At 39.1% G+C, this 23,986-nt stretch overlaps 1 protein-coding gene across 1 annotated transcript in view; it reads left to right on the top strand.

Annotated features, from left to right (window-relative positions):
• LOC124710446 (odorant receptor 43a-like) overlaps window positions 1-23,986 on the top strand; it is a 59,611-nt gene that overhangs the window by 22,286 nt on the left and 13,339 nt on the right. The window contains exons 2-3 of the mRNA XM_047240929.1: window positions 13,860-13,959; window positions 22,260-22,373. Of these exons, the coding sequence (XP_047096885.1) occupies window positions 13,860-13,959; window positions 22,260-22,373 (214 nt within the window). The remainder of the gene's footprint in view (window positions 1-13,859; window positions 13,960-22,259; window positions 22,374-23,986) is intronic.

Raw genomic sequence — 23,986 nt, 5'->3', positions numbered from 1 at the left:
CACTGGTCGATGGATCGGCAGAAGTGGTCCTATTAATTGGTCATCTATATCGCCGGGTTTGAAGCCACCGGATTTCTTTCTCTGGGCGTATTTAGAAGATAACGTGTACCAACAGGTGCTAACAGGCTATGAAGACATGGTCGACCGCATCAGAAACGCCTGTGCTCATGTTCCTGCAGATATGCATCTGTCCTCCGTACGGTCATTTGAAAAGCGGATCACTAAGTGTATTGAGGTTGCCGGTACTATGTTTGAACACTTCGTCTACTTGGAAAAATAGAGTAGCGTTCACCACAAGCCACGGCCACGGTGGTTCATTGAGTAGTCCCCTGTTCGATATGTTGGAGAAATAAAACATTGGGAATGCGATCTGCCAATTAGAAGTTATAACATTCTGGTCTGTCCTAGTCTCGTAGCATGGAGCTACTCAGCACAGCCACCATTTGATTATACATTTTACAAGGGACATTGAGTAGCATGTCGCAATTTACGAATATGTACCCATTTCTATTTCTCCAATACAGCGGCATCTGTGAAGAAACGAAGAAAATGTTTCAGACAAAATGTATGTGGATTTTGCTTTAGAATCGTAATCTGCAATAAAAAGCACGATCCCCATTGAAGATTTCAAAGTTGCCCCCCGCCACCCACACACAATGTCGAGTGTGGTATCATTGGATGTCCCCCTCTGGCGAGACAAACAAATTGGAATATATATATATATATATATATATATATATCGCAGCAGTTATCATTGATTGTAATTACAATTTAAAAAACAAGAAACATTTTTCTTCACTCCACATAAAGTCCATTCACTATGTGATAGTATTTCGACAGTAACTGTTTTTGTATGTTTTGAGTTTCATATGTATTGTATTTAAACATATTGTAGTAAGCATGCTGTTCTGTATTGAATTCATAATTCAAGCGCTTATATGGTTACCTAACTCAGCACAGGCACCATGGTTTTTACCTTTGATTATACATTTTACATTATCATCAAAAACCTTTTTAACTTGGATTCGCCACTGCTTTAGTCTATCCACTGAAGTACACGCTGCATCTTGCGATCCACATATACTCAGAACAGTTTGATGATTTAGAAATGCACTTTATTGTGACTTGTGAGCTGTTAATTTTATCGCAGTACCACTAAACACATCGACTGTCGATGCTCTGATACTGCTGCTGCCAAAGACATGAATGTTGAAATGGATTGGACTATATCTGGCTGTTAACTGACCCTTTATGTATGCCTGTTGGCTGCACAGCTGTTCCCATCTTGCCAGCCGTTGTGGCCGAGCGGTTCTAGGCGCTTCAGTCCGGAACCGCGCTGCTGCTACTGCTTAGACCCATTTGAATAATTTTTGTTCCCACCCTATTTGAATGAGTCTTACTTCAGTATGTGACTGAACATTTTATACATGAACTGTAACTTCAAGGATAATGTCAGAGGCCAACCCAATATTAACATACATGGACTCAATGGTCAACATAGCTTCAGATACAACATTATTATAAAAAGTGATGCAAGCAACAATAAAGGATAGGTATGGCTATTCTGACAAGAAGCAGTTGAACTTAACGTGCAAGTATGGCGAGAGCAGTGATTATGCAGATATTGCGTTTGTACATGCAACAGGGAGCTATGCACACAGTGCAGCAGTTTGAACTAGAGGCAGAGGTACATGACATGAGGCGTGTTACCTGGGCACTGTAGCGGTGGACGCATGCTGCTGTGCGTGGCTGCAGAGAAGTCCACACAGGCACCTGGCTGCAAGCAGCTACTTTCAGCATCATATAGATAAGATGCCTAAAAAATTTTACCTTTCTGAAATAAATCACTTACGTTGACTAAGAGGCTGGTCATAGAAATTATTTGTATCTATATGTATAATTTCTATGACCAGCCTCTTAGACTAAAGAGCGGAAAAATCTGCAAATTCTCTGGCATCTCTAGTGGCAGATGCTACAAAAGAGCTGTTCTGTGAGTGCTTCCTCCAATGTATATCCCGAGTAAACACTGTGAATGTAAAATTAGAGAGATTCGAGTTCACTTGCAGTCTTACTGATAATTGTTCTTCCTCTGACCCATAACGTACCTTGCAGAAAGTAGATGTAGATAACATTGCTCACCTAGTGGTCATTGCATCCACATGCTTAACGCATTTTCTATTTGTGTTGCTAAAACTGAGTCAGCGTCCTTCCCTAATGATGGAATGCTAAGCTCTATCGCAGATGCTGGGCGTTCAGTTTCCCAGTAACGTTTATTATAATCAAAAACATTGACAGGTTTCAATTTTGACTACAAATGAGTGATGGTTAGAAAATAGCTAACATAAATTATCCAGACGCTGGTTGAACAAATGTTGAAAACCAACTTTTCAGAAGATCAGATTGGATGCCATAGAGCTGTAGGAACATGAGACAAACCAACACACATACAGAACCTAGTGCTAATGTGCTAGGTCTCTGTATTTATAATGAAATGTAGAATACATGGTGTCATGACCACATGATTAGAAGTATCATCATCTTGGGTCTAAAGAGTATGGGCTTTTAAAGCAAGTCTCTCTCTTATGTGGTGGATGTCTCCGTAAGAGTAACTTTGAGTTGTACAGATTGAAAATATGTCTGCGTTCATATTCTGAATCTGCATCACAGCACAATATAGTGTGTGATGTGGGGGACCTTTTGTTAGCTCACCCTAAATATAGAACATTTGATGTAAGGGTGTCAGCAAAATTATGACAAAATAAATGAAACTGTTTTCTTTTATACGCTTGATGGAGATCGAACCATTTGTTCCCATTGCAGTGGGGGGGGGGGGGGGGGGAGGGGGTTGCTGGTACAAAAAGCATGATCCACAGGGTTGGACTTCTGTATGGTTTTCCAAGTGTTTGACCAGAATCATTGTCAAGGGTAAAGATTTTGTGGCTAATATTTCTCGGAACAGAGATACTGCAAAATATTAAACCTTGATCAAATCTAGAGGAAGCAGCAACAGAATGCTATATGACTTCACTCACCTGTGTAATATCAGCTTCTGGGAAGAAATAGGACTACTATTCTTTCCATATGGACTTTACAATTCCCTGTGTGAGTACGACAGAGACCTGCTTCAGCTATGATAAGAGCATACTTTTTTATGATAACTACAACATTTTTAGGAATTATCATTATTTTATTATACGTACTGTGGAAAAATAAAGCAGAGTCATTGTTTATTTCCATGATAGAATGATGTAGATAGACATATATAATGACATCTAGAAAAATTATCAATTTATTACAGCCTCGTCCATATATATGTACACATATACAGGTATATACGTATTGTTCTGATACAGTGACAGCATTGATTATAGATATTACAGTTACTTTAAAAATTAATATTAGCTTTTTTCACAAACACGTTGTTAACAAATACTCATCCATCTATCATCATCATATCTACTTGCAATGGAGCAACGCTTTGCAGATAATTGTGATTTATATATTTTTAACTCCAAGTATTTGGCTTTATACAAACACATCTATGCATTTGTCTAATTCGACAACAAAGAGAATTTTATGATGCATTAAATATTACACACTATAATTATCCGCTTCTCTCACAGTCAGTTAAGTGACATAATCTGTCAATCGCATGATACACTGAAGAGAAGAACACCTCAAGTGCCATAATCCAATTCCCAAGGAAATTCGCTCAGTGGAAAAGGGATCAAAGTAAGTGAAGACGGGTCTCTGGTCATCCATAGATGCTTGGCTGTTTCTGAGAATATGCCCATCAAATTTTTTGGAGTAACATGGACGCTTTTTAGTGTGCTATAAGGTCAGTCCAATTAGCGGCACAGTGGCTAGCGTCACAGCCACTCACATTTACACCCCATGTTCGAAACACAATTATTTTTATTTATTTATTTATTTTTCATTTGCCTACCCATGTCCATGGAAGGTAAGTATACGAGTGTTTCTTATCAAGTTAGGTGATAAAAAGGCCTTATATTAATTGTAAAATTACAACTGGGTTTCACAATAAGTGTCATACATTTATTATATAATGTATGTGTTACGGTATTTTCTTTTTAAATTCCCATTCTGTTATATTTCATTCTCATATCAGTTCTTAATTCTTATATTTTATTCTTATCTTTATTCTTCAGGAAGATGTGGTGCTTTCCCTTGGTTGATACTGGTCATAAAAACATTCGAAATATAGAAATTCTGAAGAATCACATGAAAGGCAGGTTGGCAAAGCTATATTTCTTCACATGAATCTCGCTCGGAAAAGAAACGTCGTTAACATTGGTGACAATTTCATGCAGTGGCATTAATTTCATAGCAAACCATAATGGATCACTTCTCCGAAAATGGTATATGCGGTTTATAATGAATCAATACATAGTTCAAGATTTTCATCGAAAAAGATCTCAAATAATTTTTCCATTCATTAATTTTTTCTGTTTAATTCATTCGCCATAAATTTGGTAGACGAAAAAGGACAACGTTATATCAATATACACTGTAAAACATTCATGTAGTAATATTCTATCGATATAGGGAGATAAATGAAAACCAAAACTAAAAAGTATAATAATAATGGAGCCTTACACACAGGGAGTAAGACTATGAAATGGTGAACATTGACCACTGTTCCGACTGCACTGCTTATCTGCTTAAGGGCATACAAAATACTTTGAAAGCATTGACAATCGTTTTCTCAGAAACAGTCGAGTTCCTATCGACAAGCCGATACATGTGTTTGCTTATTTTGACTTCTCTTCCATTGATCGAAGTTTCTGGGAAATCAGGTTATGGTATGTACCATGTTTTCCTCGTAAGTCATACACATTTCATATGTTAGACACAGCAGGTGTTTTAAATATATATTACAGGTTATGTCACAGTTCTATACTTTCAGCACTGTTCCACTAAACCCTGTAATTACTGGTGTGGTGGCATGACCTCTGGCATTGCTGCCAGTGTTGATGCCACCACTTTAGAAAATGTTGATATCCACCTCATATGGTTTATATTCCGTGGTGAGGTGTTTTTCAAAGATTGCCAGGTTGTCACATAAATACAGGGACTTTACTTGACGCAAGTGAACACTTCTACACCGCTGCACATTTTCAAGTTGGATGACATTAACTTTTTTTATGGGCTAGTTCTACACTCACATGGTTAGACCAAACAAGCAGTTGGATAAAATATGTTCATAAACATAATTCGAAAACTAACTAGACAGGTTAATGATGCAGCTTATATATACAAGTGAAAACTTGAAAGCAGTGGGATCCCTCCTGGCGATTGGCTGAGAGTATGATGCTGATGTTTAGGTAATGCAAATATAGAGCTTTGTTCCCGCAAAACAGACATTAGGATTGATGTGAGTAGTAAGTGGGTATGTTGAGTGCACTTGGTAACTTTTCAACACTCAAAGTTTTTTAGAAATTAATTAAACTAATTATATTATATGAATTAAATATATTATATTATAAATCTAATGTAATAAAATTAATTTAGTTACTTTGTATAATATAAGCAATTTAATTAATTCATAAAAAAGGTTGTTCATTAAAAATATTTATATTTTTTACCTTTACTTGGTCTTATTTTACTTGGGTTGAATAATTCATCTGCCTAATTTGGTATATCAATGGCAACAAATTCTTCACCCGTATCATTCGTAGTAATGTGTTATATGGTTGACAGATTCATCTGTACTTGCATAATGTTTTCCATTGATAGTTAATTTATCTGCCTCAAATTTAACTGGTAAATTGCTGACATACTTAAACATAAAAACAGGTATCAGTCCAAAAACTTTGTCTTAAGTATGAATAATATACTTTAATATTCTTCTACTTTCACCTTCAGCTTGGGAAATCTTTATTCTGTACTTCACCTCTTCATGATATTTCACAACACATTCTGCAGTTCTGTGTCACTTAAAGTATAGTCATACATATTAGGTTGATCATCAGACATTCATTCTTTGGACTTACATATCTACCTGCATCTTCATGACATCACTTCATCATTTGCTTTTCAACCTCTCTGTTTTCTTCAATAGCTTTCAGTAAATTATCAGATAACGCTTTGATTCCTTCTTTAACTGTTTCAGTTGCATCAATAACAGGCCAATTTTCTTTTTCATATTTTTCATATTTTGCTCTTGGTTGTTTTTTCCAAAACTAGAATTATTCCTTCAATTCTTGATTTTTTATTTTGTTAATCTTTTTTAGTGACTTCTGAGTCATTTCATGAAAACATTTACTAAGGATAAGAAATATTAATGAAATCTATTTTTATATATAGATTTATAAAAATTAATTATGTAATGCACTCTTCTTTTACACATATCAGAAAAAAGCAATCATATGTATCTGGCCCACATTTAGCTTCTTCATTAGCCCATGAACAATTAGTATAATGATGACCAATATTTTGTAATTTTTCATGTTCTACCATATGGTCAAAAGCTGCTTTAAATTTATTTATATGTTCATGTAAAATACAATCAGTGTGGTTTTCTAATAGATATTTAGTATCATCTTTTAAAGAACCCATTTGATATGGAACTTTTTTATGCTATATCTGTATTTCCCTTCATTAGGTTTCCTAGTCATATCTATTGTAAAAATTCCCAAAACAATCTAGTGGTTTAAGTCTTCCTATAGTAAAATATTCTCTAAATGCACCTTGATTTTAAGCAATGAAATCATGGAATAATATAAGTGAATTATCTTGGCATTGATCTAGACGTATAATTTCATCATTGATTTCAATAAGTATAGTAATCTTCTCATTGTTTTCATTTTCATATTCTTAAATATTATTATAAATTCAGAATATTTCAGTTGATCTAAACTTTTCGAATAAACATACAAGTGATTTATCTCATTCGAGTTTAACCATTCTGGAGCTAGTATATAGCTGTCAGTCATTAACGTTGTCTTCCACAACGACTTGGACCTATTATAGCATATCAAAAAGAATGAGGTAAAAGCTTACTGTGTTTATTTTTTGATTTCTTCTCTGGAGTTCTTATTTTTGGATCTCAATCTGTTTTCATTTAATTAAATAAAATTTTATTACTATTAAATGAGTGGCCTATTTTCATTGTGTGGTAAGTCATCTGTTCTCAAAGAAAAATTGACTCTACCTACATGAGAATGTTTTAATAATGTTGCACTAGTTGGTTTTATACAACATTTCTAACTTCAAAAATTGCACAATAAATAATAAATTATATTGGAATAATGATAGAAATTCCTGTTGGCCATTATAGCTTGAAAAGCTAAATATTCGAATAAAACAGATGAAATTTTAAATAGAATTAATATTGAGAGTGATGTTAAAGTATATATGGATATAAAATATACTATTGGGAGCATGCTTGGATTTAGTAACCAAATTATTGAAGCTGATAACAAAGTTGTTGCTAATACTGTTTCTAAAATTATTCCATTCGAATTAATCAATATAAATTGTAATCTAGATGATGTTTGTGAAGCATATTGATCATTTTCATTGAGAAAGTAATATTATTGCTCCATTCAAGCCTAATGCTGAATTTGGTGGACCAATAATTCATGAACCACATTATCCTATACATATATTCCAATTTTTGATACTGTGTTGGAAGAAGATATAACTATAACTAATGACAATTCAGTGGTGCTACTGTAACATTTGCTTCATAAATGGCTTAATAAACTGTTACCTTTAATAAATAATGAATGAAATAGAAAGCTGTCAGTTGTACTCATTCCCTATGAATGAGAAACCAAAAAATAATAAAAATTCAAAAATTCCTTTGTCCTCTACAAATAAATTGATTTGGCCTATTCATTTCTACCTGAAATGGTCCAGAATGGTCATCAACAGATATCTGATAGTTTTTCAAGTGGCCAAAATCATATCTTTGGTAAACAGCATCAGCAAGCTGCCAACCTCATGCATCTCTTTCATATGCAGTAACAGTTTGTAGCACTTTTTGAGGTACGCCCATACTACTTTCTCTTGCAATGATAAACTGTAAGAAAGATATAATCTATCATACTATACCTTAATTTTTATTGCTTACTTATGTAGTATGAATATAGGAGAGCTATCCACAAAGTACATTACGTTCTGGAATTAAAAATAAATAAAGTATTGAAATTTTTTTTATTATATACAGATGAAAGCTACACTTAAATAGTACTTTTCTACATAGTTGCCATTTAAATTAAGGCACTTATCGTAGCGATGGACGAGCTTGGAAATTCATTCGTCGTAAAATTCTGCCGCCTGCGCCTTCAACCACGTAATGACTGTCTTTTGGGACAGAAAAGGTGTGATTTTTGTGGATTTCCTGGAAAGAGGCACTACAATAAACTCTCAAAGGTATTGCCAAACTCTGCACAACCTCAGAAGAGCAATACAAAACAAGCACAGGGGAAAGTAGGGCTCAAAAATCTTGCTGATTCACGACAACGCCCGAGCCCACACAGCAAATGCCACTCGTGAAATTCTCGAATCTTTTAAGTGGAAGTTGTTTCCTCATCCGCCGTACAGTCCCGACCTGGCACCGAGCGACTTCCACTTATTCCCAGCAATGAAGAAGTGGTTGGCTATGCAGCGTTTTGATGACGACGCACAGCTTCATGAAGAGGTAACCACGTGGTTGAAGGCGCAGGCGGCCGAATTTTACGACGAAGGAATTTCCAAGTTCGTCCATCGCTACGATAAGTGCCTTAATTTAAATGGCAACTATGTAGAAAAGTAGTATTTAAGTGTGGCTTTCACATGTACATAATAAAAAAAATTTCCAATACTTTATTTATTTTTAATTCCAGAACGTAATGTACTTTGTGGATAGCCCTCGTATATTGGTCATTAACTAAAAATATGGATTGATTAGGTTTGTGCGAGAGACACAACAGCATTACCCTCTCACTTGGGAAGCTGGAATAGATACACTTACACTGGTACACTTTTATTCGTAAGTTTACAGTGGTTATAAGAAAATAAATTCACCTTAGTCACGTTGCTTTAGAGTTGCGATGCTCATAACACTTCTCACGAAACCAAATCATGAGTTGGAAGAGATGTTCTGTTCACCAACAATAATGAGATGAGTACTGTAGTTTTTATTTTTGTGCATTTTCAATTAAATGCTAACACCTTTGCCATTAAATAATACTATTAAATATTACAACACAAATACAGTTTGGAATGAAACTTCCACTACACAGTTGAGTGTTTGCTGAACTGAACATCTAACCAAATTAAAACCATGTCCTGTTTACTGAGATATGAATTTTAATGTGATCGTTTCTTTACTTGAATAATTAATATTGTAAAACATCCACAAAGCTCACTACCTACAGTTCGACTTTGTAGTATGTCACTTGGTTAGTATTCATTTTAATCATGTCTGCATATTTTCAAATTACAAGAAACCTAAATGAAAACAGCAAAAGAGACATCGTAAACTTGCTGTAGATGTTTGTTTCAAGACGTAAAACGCCTTTTTCTAACCCTTAAATCGACTTTCAGTTTTAAAATGCATGTCTACTAGAGTCTCCCACTGGAATGTGTTATATGTGCTACATTTAAAGGAAAAAGCTATGTATAACTGCTAGTATTTGTACTTATGGATTTCTGTCACTCAACTAATTACCCATAACCAGTATGTCTTGTTGTTGTTGTTGTGGTCTTCAGTCCTGAGACTGGTTTGATGCAGATCTCCATGCTCCCCTATCCTGTGCAGGCTTCTTCATCTCCCAGTACCTACTGCAGCCCACATTCTTCTGAATCTGCTTAGTGTATTCATCTCTTGGTCTCCCTCTTCGATTTTTACCCTCCACGCTGCCCTACAGTACTGAATTGGTGATCCCTCGATGTCTCAGAACATGTCCTACCAACCGATCCCTTCTTCCAGTCAAGTTGTGCCACAAGCTCCTCTTCTCCCCAATTCTATTAAATACCTCCTCATTAGTTATGTGATCTACACGTCTGATCTTCAGCTTTCTTCTGTAGCACAATTCGAAAGCTCCTATTCTCTTCTTGTCTAAACTATTTATCGTCCACGTTTCACTACCATCCATGGCTACACTCCATACAAATACTTTCAGGAACGACTTTCTGACATTTAAATCTATACTCGATGTTAACAAATTTTTCTTCTTCAGGAACACTTTTCTAGCCATTGCCAGTCTACATTTTATATCCTCTCTACTTCGACAATCATTAGTTATTTTGTTCCCTAAATAGCAAAACACCTTCACTACTTTAAGTGTCTCATTTCCTAATCTAATTCCCTCAGCATCACCCGAGATAATTCGACTACTTACCATTATCCTCGTTTTTCTCTTGTTGATGTTCATCTTATACCCCTCTTTCAAGACACTGTCCATCCTGTTCAACTGCTCTTCCAAGTCCTTTGCTGTCTCTGACAGAATTACAATGTCATCGGCGAACCTCATCTACATCTACATCTACATCTATACTCCGCGAGCCACCTTACGGTGTGTGGCGGAGGGTACTTATTGTACCACTATCTGATCCCCCCTTCCCTGTTCCATTCACGAATTGTGCGTGGGAAGAACGACTGCTTGTAAGTCTCCGTATTTGCTCTAATTTCTCGGATCTTTTCGTTGTGATCATTACGCGAGATATATGTGGGCGGTAGTAATATGTTGCCCATCTCTTCCCGGAATGTGCTCTCTCGTAATTTCGATAATAAACCTCTCCGTATTGCGTAACGCCTTTCTTGAAGTGTCCGCCACTGGAGCTTGTTCAGCATCTCCGTAACGCTCTCGCGCTGACTAAATGTCCCCATGACGAATCGCGCTGCTTTTCGCTGGATCATGTCTATCTCTTCTATTAATCCAACCTGGTAAGGGTCCCATACTGATGAGCAATACTCAAGAATCGGACGAACAAGCGTTTTGTAAGCTACTTCTTTCGTCGATGAGTCACATTTTCTTAGAATTCTTCCTATGAATCTCAACCTGGCGCCTGCTTTTCCCACTATTTATTTCTTCGCCGTGGATTTTAATACCTACTCCGACCTTTTCTTTTGTTTCCTTTACTGCTTGCTCAATATACAGATTGAATAACATCGAAGATAGGCTACAACCCTGTCTCACTCCCTTCCTAACCATTGCTTCCTTTTCATACCCCTCGACTCTTATAACTGCCATCTGCTTTCTGTACAAATTGTAAATAGCATTTCGCTCCCTGTTTTTTACCCCTGCCATCTTCAGAATTTGAAAGAGAGTATTCCAATCAACATTGTCAAAATCTTTCTCTAAGTCTACAAGTGCTAGAAACGTAGGTTTGCCTTTCCTTGACCTTTCTTCTAAGATAAGTCGTAGGGTCAGTATTGCCTCACGTGTTCCATCATTTCTACGGAATCCAAACTGATCTTCCCTGAGGTCGGCTTCTATCAGTTTTTCCATTCGTCTGTAAAGAATTCGCGTTAGTATTTTGCAGCTGTGACTTATTAAACTGATAGTTCGGTAATTTTCACATGTCAACACCTGTTTTTTTTGGGATTGGAATTATTATATTCTTCTTGAAGTCTGAGGGTATTTCGTCTGTCTCATACATCTTGCTCAACAGATGGTAGAGTTTTATGAGGGTTGGCTCTCCGAAGGCTATCAGTAGTTCTAATGGAATGTTGTCTACTCCCGGGGCCTTGTTTCGACTTGGGTCTTTCAGTGCTCTGTCAAACTCTTCACGCAGTATCGTATCTCCCATTTCATCTTCATCTACATCTTCTTCTATTCCCATAATATCGTCCTCAAGAACATTGCCCTTGTATAGACCCTCTATATACTCCTTCCATCTTTCTGCTTTCCCTTCTTTGCTTAGAACTGGGTTTCCATCTGAGCTCTTGATATTCATGCAAGTGGTTCTCTTTTCTCCAAAGGTCTCTTTAATTTTCCTGTAGGCAGTATCTATCTTACCCCTTGTGAGATAAGCCTCTACATCCTTACATTTGTGCTCTAGCCATCCCTGCTTAGCCATTTTGCACTTCCTGTCGATCTCATTTTTGAGACGTTTGTATTCCTTTTTGCCTGCTTCATTTACTGCATTTTTATATTTCCTTTCAACAATTAAATTCAATATTTCTTCTGTTACCTAGGGTTTCTACTGGCCCTCGTCTTTTTACCTACTTGATCCTCCGCTGCCTTCAGTACTTCATCCCTCAAAGCTACCCATACTTCTTCTACTGTACTTCTGTCCCCCATTCCTGTCAACTGTTCCCTTATGCTCTCCCTGAAACTCTGTACAGCCTCTGGTTTAGTCAGTTTATCCAGGTCCCACCTCCTTTAATTCCCACCTTTTTGCAGTTTCTTCGGTTTTAATCTACAGTTCATAACCAACAGATTGTGGTCAGAGTCCACATCTGCCCTTGGAAATGTCTTACAATTTAAAATCTGGTTCCTGAATCTGTGTCTTACCATTATATAATCATCTGATACCTTCTACTATCTCCAGGATTCTTCCATGTATACGACCTTCTTTCATGATTCTTGAACCAAGTGTTAGCTATGATTAAGTTATGCTCTGCAAAATTCTACTAGACGGCTTCCTCTTTCATTTCTTAGCCCCAATCTATATTCACTTACTATGTTTCCTTCTCTCCCTTTTCCTACTGTCGAATTCCAGTCACCCATGACTGTTAAATTTTCGTCTCCCTCCACTATCTCAATAATTTCTTTTATCTCATCATACATTTCATCAATTTCTTTGTCATCTGCAGAGCTAGTTGGCATATAAACTTGTACTACTGTGGTAGGCGTGGGCTTCGTATCTATATTGGCCACAATAATGCGTTCACTATGCTGTTTGTAGTAGCTTCTCCGCATTCCTATTTTCCTATCCATTATTAAACCTACTCCTGCATTACCCCTATTGGATTTTGTGTTTATAACCCTATAGCCACCTGACCAGAAGTCTTGTTCCTCCTGCCACCGAACTTCACTAATTCCCACTATATCTAACTTTAACCTATCCATTTCCCTTTTTAAATTTTCTAACCTACCTGCCCGATTAAGGGATCTGACATTCCACGCTCCGTAGAACGCCAGCTTTCTTTCTCCTGTTAACGACGTCCTCTTGAGTAGTCCCCGCCCGGAGATCCGAAGGGATACTACTTTACCTGCGGAATATTTTACCCAAGAGGACGCCATCATCATTTAATCATACAGTAAAGCTGCATGCCCTCGAGAAAAATTATGGCTGTAGTTACCCCTTGCTTTCAGCCGTTCGCAATACCAGAACAGCAAGGCCATTTTGGTTAGTGTTACAAGGCCAAATTAGTCAATCATCCAACAGTTGCCCCTGCAACTACTGAAATGGCTGCTGCCCCTCTTCAGGAACCACACGTTTGTCTGGCCTCTCAACAGATACCCCTCCGTTGTGGTTGCACCTACGGTACGGCTATGTGTATCGTTGGGGCACGCAAGCCACCAACGCCAAGGTCCATTGTTCATGGGGGGCAATATGTCTTAGAGCACTTTAAATTCATATGGACTGAAATGAAGACAAAATTGAATCACTGTTGTGTACATTAAGTGAATGTCTCGTCCAGCACAATCAACACTGACTCTGAGAGCTAAGAAAAGTGTTTACCCCTACCTATGAATAACTATTGTATTTAAGTCTACAGTGATGGCAGTTAGACGTTACCTACCTAGTGTTTGTTTTCTTCGAAAATACAGCCATGATACTATACTGTGGTATTTTTCGGTACTCCAGCACCCTTTGTTAGTATTACAGTAACACAAATTAAAATCCTCCCTTCAGACTCTCAATAGTTATCAGAATAATTTATCTCTCTGTTGCAGGACCGTCGACTTATTGGAGGCAGCAATGAGCAAATCGATTATAATCCTTCTCCTTATTAATATGGGTGCTTTATGTTCTAATCTCCTCGTTGTCGGTGTGGTAAGTACGCACGTTGATTTTTTGAGATAAAAATTGTAAACGGAACCAGAGCAAAAGTTTTGTTCATGAGAAATGGATGAGATGTACTTCAGCTCCTAAGGCACTGATTATAAGTCATAAGCAATGCATCGATGGAAACTGTTTGGCCTTACGAAAGGCAAAGGAATCAGAGAGTCAGTCCTGATGATGTGCTTGATAATGGAATTAAAAATTGAGAAAAATCAAGGTACTCCAAAGGATCTGACGACCTGAAAAAGCACTGGACAGTTTAAAGTATGGCAAGATGTTCTAAACTCTTCGAAAAGTAGGAGTAAACTATAGTGAAAGCGGGATGTTATACTATATGTAAAAGAAAAAAAGAGGGTAAAATAGAGGGAACAATAACACTGGAAGACGTAGAAGGAAATGTTTGTGAAAAGGGGTAAGACAGGAATACAGTCTTTCTCGCTTACTGTTCAATCCATACACTGAATAAGCAATGAGAGAAATAAAAGAGAGGTTCAATAGTGGGACAAAAATTCAGTATCAGAGTATAGCAGCGATAAGAATCGCTGATGACTTTGCTTTCCAGTGAAGGTAAAGCAGATTTACAAGATCTGTTGAATTGACTGAACGGCGTAAAGAATGAAGAATATGGACTGAGGGTAAACTGGGAAGAGAGAGAGTATTGAGAAGCGGCAGAAATGAGAATTACGAGAAACATAGGGTAAGAGCAAAAAGTAATGTAACCCATGACGGATGAAGCAAGGACGACATGAAAAGCTGACAAGCACAGACAAAGAGGATAGTCCTGTGAAATACATCAATCTTTGGGTGGACTGAGACGTGTCATGTTTTTATCACGATTAATTCGATCGATCAGCTCCTGACTCATATTTTGCTACGGATTAGTAAACATTTAATAATAAATTATGTGTGAGATAAGCGATTGCAGAGAAAAGATAAATTCCTTTATTCTTCATAATAATTTTGGCGCATCCGTATTTTGTGGTTGCATGAACTAAATGTTAGTGAGCTGTGGTAAGAAGAAGCCGGTGACAGAAGCTAGCGGCTACAGAAGCAGGTCGCTGGAGCGACGGGGTCACCGGTTTCTAGAGACGAAACCGACAGTAGATGGGGGGGGGGGGGGGGGGGGGACGAGCCGGTTCGGCACCACTGCTGATATTTAGTGAGGGGTCGCACTGTCCGACGCGGCTCCAGTCTCGCGGAGCACGTGAAGCCTTACCATTAGTGGTCGACGGTATGGTGTGAGGAACGGCTTCATATAAAACTCCGGCATAATGAACCATGACGAGAGACTAGGGAGTAAGGTCGAATCTACGTGCTTCTTGAACATATGATCTCCCTGGAAGGTAGTGTGAGGGTAGATGCACCAGATGGCAATACCTACCCATACCCTCAGAATGCCACAGTTACAGCAGATATTCCTTCCTGTCTAGATAAGGCGCCGACTTTCAGGTGCCGGACCATGCAAGGATAGTGCTCTCATGTCTTTCAAAATCACACGAAGGGATTTCGTCGGCTGTTTACTAATAAGTAGTAAGGAGTGGGAGCTTGGACGAAACCTCCTAAGTATTGCTGATATCGGAAGACAGGCGACTGACCGGCTTACAAAAATCCTTCTTAGGAAGGAAACTGAACCGCCAGTATCATATAATTCAGTTGGGAAACTTTTAACAAAATACTCCGATTGGCGGAGGTGAGTTTTGCTTAGGGATTGCGGGGAACAAGCTGAGAGTGAAATTTCGTAGGATTTCGTATCTGAGCTTCATGTAGAGGGCTTGCAGTCTTCAAGCTTTTGGGAGAACTTCCCGGTCTTCGATCTTTAGCCGCAGGATGGGCGTCTCTGCTTCGAGCCTGTGGAGCTATCACGTCACCCACACATGCGTTCATCTGAGTGATGAAATGTGACAAAATTTTCCGGAACAATCGAATGACGCATGAAAACTTATAGGCGTGTGTAGGTGCGTCGTTATAAGCCTTTACCACCGCACTGACACGCATTGACTAAGTGGTTGAGTGCTCACCGGGGACGAAGCATCCTATACCTCTCTGGCCAAATACGAGCAATCATTGTACCCGTACGCCCACCACTCCCAGGCGTCTTCATGCATGATTCGTTAGATGGTAATCTTTTCCCTTTTATGTGAACCTCCCTTGTGATTTACCAAGTCAAATCATCATTATATTACCTTGTTCAACGACCACCAGTATTGTGTTTCGCTTTTCCTTCTCTTCACTGATCACAGTATAGTTCTGTGTTTTCAACTTGTCTTCCTGTTATAGCTCACTGAGATTATAGTATTAAATGTTGTAACATACCCCCGTGGCATTGACACTGGTGTAAGTACACATGCTACTTCGGTTTTTTGGTCACTTACATCAGATAGCCAGCCATGACAAAAACCTACCATTTGGTGAGAAAGATGTATGAGACAGGCGAAATACCCTCAGACTTCAAGAAGAATATAATAATTCCAATCCCAAAGAAAGCAGGTGTTGACGGATGTGGAAATTACCGAACTATCAGTTTAGTAAGTCACTACTGCAAAATACTAACACGAATTATTTACAAACGTATGAAAAACCTGGTAGAAGCCGACCTCGGGGAAGATCAGTTTGGATTCCATACAAATGTTGGAACAAGCGAGGCAATACTGACCCTACGACTTATCTTAGAAGATAGATTAAGGAAAGACAAACCTTCGATTATACCATTTGTAGCCTAAGAGAAAGCTTTTGACAATGTCGACTTAAATACTCTCTTTCAAATTCTGACGGTAGCAGGGATAAGATACAGGGAGTGAAAGGCTATTTGCAATTTGTACAGAAAGCAGATGGCAGTTATAAGAGTCGAGGGGCATGAAAGGGAAGCAGTGGTTGGGAAGGGAGTGAGACAGGGTTGAGCCTATCCCCGATACTATTCAATCTATACATTGAGCAAGCAGTAAAGGAAATAAAAGAAAAATTTTGATAGGAATTAAAATCCATGGAGAAGAAATAATAACTTTGAGGTTTGCCGATGACATTGTAATTTGTCACAGACAGCAAAGGACTTGGAAGAGCAGTTGAGCGGAATGGACAGTGTCTTGAAAGGAGGATATAACATGAACGTCAACAAAAGTTAAACGAGTCTAATGGAATGCAATCGAATTAAATCGGGTGATGCTGAGGGAATTAGATTAGAAAATGAGACATTTAAATTAGTAAAGGAGTTTTGCTATTTGGGGAGCAAAATAACTGATGATGGTCGAAGTAGAGAGGATATAAAATGTAGACTGGTAATGGCAAGGAAAGCGTTTCTGAAGAAGAGAAACTTGTTAACATCGAGTATAGATTTAAGTGTCAGGAAGCCGTTTCTGAAAGTATTTGTATGGAGTGTAGCCATTTATGGAAGTGGAACATGGACGATAAATAGTTTAGACAAGAATAGAAGCTTTCGAAATGTGGTACTATAGGAGAATGTCGAAGATTGCATAGCCAGATCACGTAACTAATGAGGAGGTATTGAATAGAATTGGGGAGGAGAGGAATTCGTGACACAATTTGTCTACACCACTGAAGGGATCGGTTGGTAGGACACGTTCTGAGGCATCAAGGGATCACCAGTTTAGTACTAGAGGGAAGCGTGGAGCGTAAAAATCTTAGAGGGAGACCAAGAGATGAATACTTTAAGCAGACTAAGAAGGATGTAGGTTGCGGTAGGTACTGGGAGATGAAGAAGCTTGTACAGGATAGAGTAGCGTTGAGAGCTGCATCAAACCAGTCTCTGGACTGATGACCACAGCAAGAACACATCAGGTATATACTATTATAAATTACAGGGTCTCTACCAGACCAAACCCTTCTTTACCCATTGGAGATAAGACCAAACTGGAAAATGTTATATGACTACATTTTCAGAATTAAAAGAATTTAAATTAATTTAGCCAAGTTATACTAAATCTGGTCACGTAATCACACGATAAAATATGTTCAAATGGTTCAAATGGCTCTGAGCACTATGGGACTCAACATCTTAGGTCATAAGTCCCCTAGAACTTAGAACTACTTAAACCTAACTAACCTAAGGACATCACACACACCCATGCCCGAGGCAGGATTCGAACCTGCGACCGTAGCAGTCTCGCGGTTCCGGCCACCGCGGCCGGCGATAAAATATGTGGTAAATTAATAAAACGTTGGCTGTGCGCTCCATTGGTAAGGGCTCCTTCTCAGATTATGTTGCTTTAATATCACTGCCCCCTTTGCGCAGTTTGCAAAAACAACTCTGAAATGTTCTGACTTTTACATCTATGCAACTTTGGCCCATTATATACTGCATTAATGGTGACTGCGTGGTAAGTCAGAAAGAATAGGACGAGACACACGATATTAGAATATTTACTTTTAAATTCACATATGAGAAATAAAGTGGTACGTCCTCATCCAATATCTTGACTGGTGACAGGACATGACGTAACTTACCGGCCACATTATATGACGTGACTTTGCACATCTCACTCGTATGGGAGGTGAAAGGAATTTACAGCTCTTTACACTCATACTAGATTCAAACAAGAAAAGAAAGTTCGGAGAGAATCACCAAAAGCAAGCAATTACTGCAGAAACATTTATACCAACTGAAACGATTTATTGATATGAGCGTGAGACAAGGGACTACGAGCCCACACAGTATATATGTGAAAATGGGAACATAAAATGGGTTCATAAATCACTCATCGAGAAACACCTTGGAGAAACAGATAAAACACAAAATTGTTGAAAAAAGAGTACACGACTACAAAGGTTACATTGAATCACGATAAACTGCGAACACGTCAACGAGACCACGATAGCTGAAGGTCACACTGGTTCATGCAACAAGTGGTACCCACAAACAAAAGAGGTTACTAAAATACTTCAAAACTATGAAAACGTAGGAGCTCAAATTACCGGACAGACACAGATCAATCGATCTAACCAATAGCGTGCCTTGAAGTACGGAAGCTAAAACTGAGGGCTTATTGAACGAGGAACACGTGAAGTACACATAACTAATGACACCCGGAAATCGGCACATCTAAGCACACATTAAGGTGAGACAGGCACAGATCCACAAACTAGAATAGAAAGAAACACAAGTAACGAGGACACAATCAGTCTCACATTGACACAAAGCAAAGATCTCTCTAACTCTTCCTAATCGTTACGCAGTGGAGAACATGCCACACCACAATGCCACACCACAATGTTCCAAAGGAAAGAAACCGAGAATACCGAATAAATCGAAATCCCTAACATCCCTAATGTTTGCGAAGCATTATGCTTTTAACTAAAAACATCCAGCAAAAGGAGGGGGCACAAGCTCGGATTAGGGAAGGAAGTCGGCCGTGCCCTTTCTAAGGAACCATCCCGGCATTTGCCTGAAGCGACTTTGGGAAATCACGGAAAACCTAAATCAGGATGGCCCGACGCGGATTTGAACCGTCGTCCCCCCGAATGCGAGTCCAGCTGGAAAAGGAGATAAAACGCTTCAGTTAGGTTGAAGAACTCACACATTCACAACGACTTTAAAGTAGCAAGAGTGCCCTGAAGAACTACGAACCGAACTCACGCCAACAGGCGGCAGCCAAGTGCCTCCCGAACGGTATCACCGAGACAAGCACCAAGGTAAAACGGGAACACCAAGAGGGGTCTCATTCTTTCACACGAAAGACTAGGTAAAGGAGGAAACGTGATAATGTAACTGCTTAAATATGGAAATGGGTTTCACAGGATAAGAAATACGAGTAGAATCACATTCTCATACTGAGCACACGTTGCTTGGATCGCAACGTCAAATAATTATTGAATTCATGTCAATCCTGCTGCCGACCCCCGCTGGGTGGGTTTCAGGAAGCGCACACGGACAAGCGGTACAAAGAATAATATGTGTACAAGATAAAATTGGTCAAATTTATTATGAACGATTATATGGAGACGTTCCAATGTCAAATTCCATGGAAAGTCGTGTCTCCTCCACGTTAACTTCACCTTCTCTGTAAATTCAGTACCGTAGCTAAAATGACAGATGTCTGAAACATGCGTTGACAAGTTCACAATTCTCGTTTCCTGCCTAGTCAAGTGAAATTTACGTTATAAATTCCGTTGCACTTCGGACTGAACTTAATTGGGCCATATTTTTTCAGAAGATTTCACACGACATTGCTGGCCAGTGTTCCTAGTCTGTGCAGAGGTCTTGCCTACTGCCCATAAGTAGTGTCGTAGCTGCGAAGAAGGCCGTGCCATACGGCAGAAGCGTAGGTCCGATACAGGATTTGGCTTCAGAATTCAGATATCCTAGGCGCTCAGTCCGGAACCGCGCGACTGCTACGGTCGCAGGTTCGAATCCTGCCTCGGGCATGGATGTTTGTGATGTCCTTAGGTTAGTTAGGTTTAAGTAGTTCTAAGTTCTAGAGGACTGATGACCGCAGATGTTAAGTCCCATAGTGCTCAGAGCCATTCAGATATCACGGGAGCGGGCACCTTTTACGTGGTATCGCTGGGAAGAATCTTTGATTCCCCCACAACGATCACCTTTAAGCTGGCCAAAGAATTCTACTAGTGTCAAACATACACCTTAATTCGAGGAAGAAATTTCTGACAAATGTGCGTCTGGAGCACAGCATTGTATAGTAGCGCATCATGCACCGTAGCAATACTGGAACAGATGAGAATCGAATAATTTAAAATATGGTGCTAGAGAAGAATGTTGAAAATGAAGTGGACTAATAAGGTAAGGAAAGAAGAGAGTGTCTTCAGAATAAACGAAGAATGGAATGTGTTGAAACTTGTGACAAGAAGAAGGGACAGGGTGATAAGACATGTGTTAAGACATCAGAGAATAATTTACGTGGTACCTTAATACGGCGAGGTGTTCAGAGTAAAAACTGTAGAAGAAGAGAGAGATTGTACTATTTTTCATCAAATACACTAAAGAGCCAAAGAAACTGGTACGCCTACCTAATATCTTGTAGGCCCCCGCGAGCAAGAAGAGCCTCCACAACACGTCGTGTTGTGAACTCGACTAATGTCTGAAGTAGTGCTGGAGGGAACAGACACCGTGAATCCTGCAGTGCTGTCCGTACACCCGTAAGAGTATGCGGGGATGGAGATCTCTTCTAAATAGCATGTTGCAAGACATCCCCTATATGCTGAATAATGTTCATGTCTGGGGAATTTGGTGGGCAGCAGAAGTGTTTAAACTCAGAAGAGTGGTCCTGGAGACACTCTGAAGCAATTCTTGGACGTGTGGGGTGTCGCATTGTCCTGCTGGAATTTCCCAAGTCCGTAGGAATGCACAATGGACATGAATGGCTGCTTGTGATCAGACAGGATGCTTACGTATGTGCCACCTGTCAGAGTCGTATCTACACGTATGAGGAGCCCCGTATCACTCGAACTGCACATGCTCCACACCATTACAGAGCCTCCACTACCTCGAACAGTCCCCTGCTGAATGCAGGATCCATGGATTCATGAGGTTGTCTCCCTACCTGTACACGTCCATCGCCTCGATACAATTTGAAACGAGACTCGTCCGACCAGGAAACATGTTTCCAGTCATCAACAGCCCAATAACGGTGTTGAAGGGCTCAGGCGAGGAATAAAGCTTTGGAAGCTGAATGCATTTGCGGAAGGTTCTGTCACGCTGAACTACTCTCTTCAGTCGTCGTTGGTCCAATTCGTGCACGATCTTTTTCCAGACGCAGCGATGTTGGAGATATGATGTTTTACCCTATTCCTGATATTCACGGTACACTCGTGAAATGGTCCTACGGGAAAACCCCACTTCATCGCTACCTCGGAGATGCTGTGTCCCATCGCTCGTGCGCCGATTATAACACCACGTTAGAACTCACTTAAATCTTGCCATTGCAGCATCAGCAACCGATCTAACAACTTCGCCAGACACTTGTCTTATATAGGCGTTACCAACCGCAGCGCCGTATTTTGCCTGTTTACATCTCTGTATTTGAAACGCATGCCTCTAGCAGTTTCTTTGTTTCTTCAGTGTAATTGAAGGAATAGGTTACAAGTTCTACTCTGAGATAAAGAGGTTGGCACAGGAGAGGAATTCTAGAAGGGCTGCATCAAACCAGTGGAAAGCCTGAAAAAACCTAACGTTGAATGCTGAGCTGACTCATTCTTCTAATCCTGCTTCTAACAGAGTTCGACATGTGTGCAGTATAAATGTGTTCTGCATTGCATGTACTGCAAAAAAATCTAAAGTGATTCGTTTTTTAAACAGATAAAATAAAATGTTGCTTTATGAACAGCTGTTGCAGGCTGGTGGTGGAGTGACACGACCCCTGACTCTGACCGCCATGATACCCTTCCTGCTGTACCAGACTGGCATGTTCTGCGTCTTCGGGCAGTTGGTAACCGACCAGGTAAGTGCCACATTTACTTCCCACACTATAACAGCTATCTCCGAAACCACAATGGGGATGTTGTTTTTCCCATCAACTATTCTTATATTTACACTTACGATCATTTGATGGATGTAACAGCTGTCAGTGTGATCGTAGGTGCCATGGAATAGAAAGCGTAAGTAGATTAAACGTATTAGTACCTTGAAATGGTTTATTTTGTGATCTACACATAGTTTCCAATGTTGTATTGTCTTCAATCTTACTGACTAGTGCTGACTATTCTGGTTTACTATACTTAACTTTGTGTTAAACAGATGTATCGCAAGCAAATGGCAACAGACAAAATAAACAATTTTTATTTATTTATTTACACGTCAAGTTCCGTAGGACCAAATTGAGGAAAGTGGGTGGTGGAAGCTATTTAAGAGAGACTGCTGTAATCTGAGATTTTGTGCATACGGCGGGATGGTTATAAAACTGTAAGCATTCTCATATCTGAAGCTGGCTACCAGGTCATCAGAACAGTCAAGAGGGGAGATTCAGTGAGTGGAGGATAGTTCGACTTGTTTGTACAAAGTGGACGCGGGTTTTTAATGCTAATTTGGCTTCCGTACCAAGGCTTGGTGGAAAGTTATTGTGATTCTCCTAGGCCATGGAACGTGTCAGTACATGATATTACAACATAAAAATAACAGCACATAAAAATAAAATGTTTATGAACCCAAAAAAGTCAATCCATAAGTTTAAGTAAACGCAATCAACAATGCAACAAGAATTGGCTTAATTTTCCAAGGAACTCCTCGTAAAAATAGAAAGAGTGAGCCATGAGGAATCTCTTCAGTTTCGATTAGAAAGCGCGTGGATTACTGCTAAGATTTTTGAATTCGAGTGGTAGTTTATTGAAAGTGGATGCAGCAGTATATTGCACACCTTTCTGCTCAAGAGTTAAGGAAGTCCGATCCAAATGCAGGTTTGATTTCTGCCGAGTATTAAGTGAGTGAAAGCTGCTTACTCTTGTGAATAAGCTAATGTTGTTAACAAGAAATGACAGTAAGGAATGAATATATTGGGAGGCCAATGTCAAAATATACTGACCCGTAAACAGGGGACGACAAGTGGTTTGTGAACTTACACCACTTATTACCCGTTTCTGAGCCAAAAATATCCTCCTAGAAAGGGAAGAGTTACCCCAAAATATAATACCATACGACATAAGCGAATTAAAATAAGCAAAGTAGACTAATTTTCGTGTCAAACGATCATTTACTTCAGATACCGTTCGAATAGTAAAAATGGCACCATTAAGTCTTTGAACAAAGTCCTGAACGTGTGCTTTCCACGACAGTTTATTATCTACCTGAACAACTAGAAATTTGAACTGCTCTGTTTCATTAATCATATGCCCATTCTGTGAAATTAAAACCTCAGGTTTTGTTGAATTGTGTGTTAGAAACTGTAAAAACTGAGTTTTACTGTGATTTAGCTTTAGTTTATTTTCTTCAAGCCATGAGCTTAGGTCATGAACTGCACTATTTGAAACCGAGACAATGTTTCACACAATATCCTTTACTACCAAGCTAGTGTCACCAGCAAACAGAAATATTTTAGAATTACCCGTAATACTAGAGCGC

Source organism: Schistocerca piceifrons, chromosome 1 (assembly GCF_021461385.2).
Source record: "Schistocerca piceifrons isolate TAMUIC-IGC-003096 chromosome 1, iqSchPice1.1, whole genome shotgun sequence".
NCBI classification, from domain to species: Eukaryota; Metazoa; Arthropoda; class Insecta; order Orthoptera; family Acrididae; genus Schistocerca; species Schistocerca piceifrons.
Note: the sequence above shows the minus strand (reverse complement) of the source record. Positions and strands in the feature narration are given on the sequence as shown.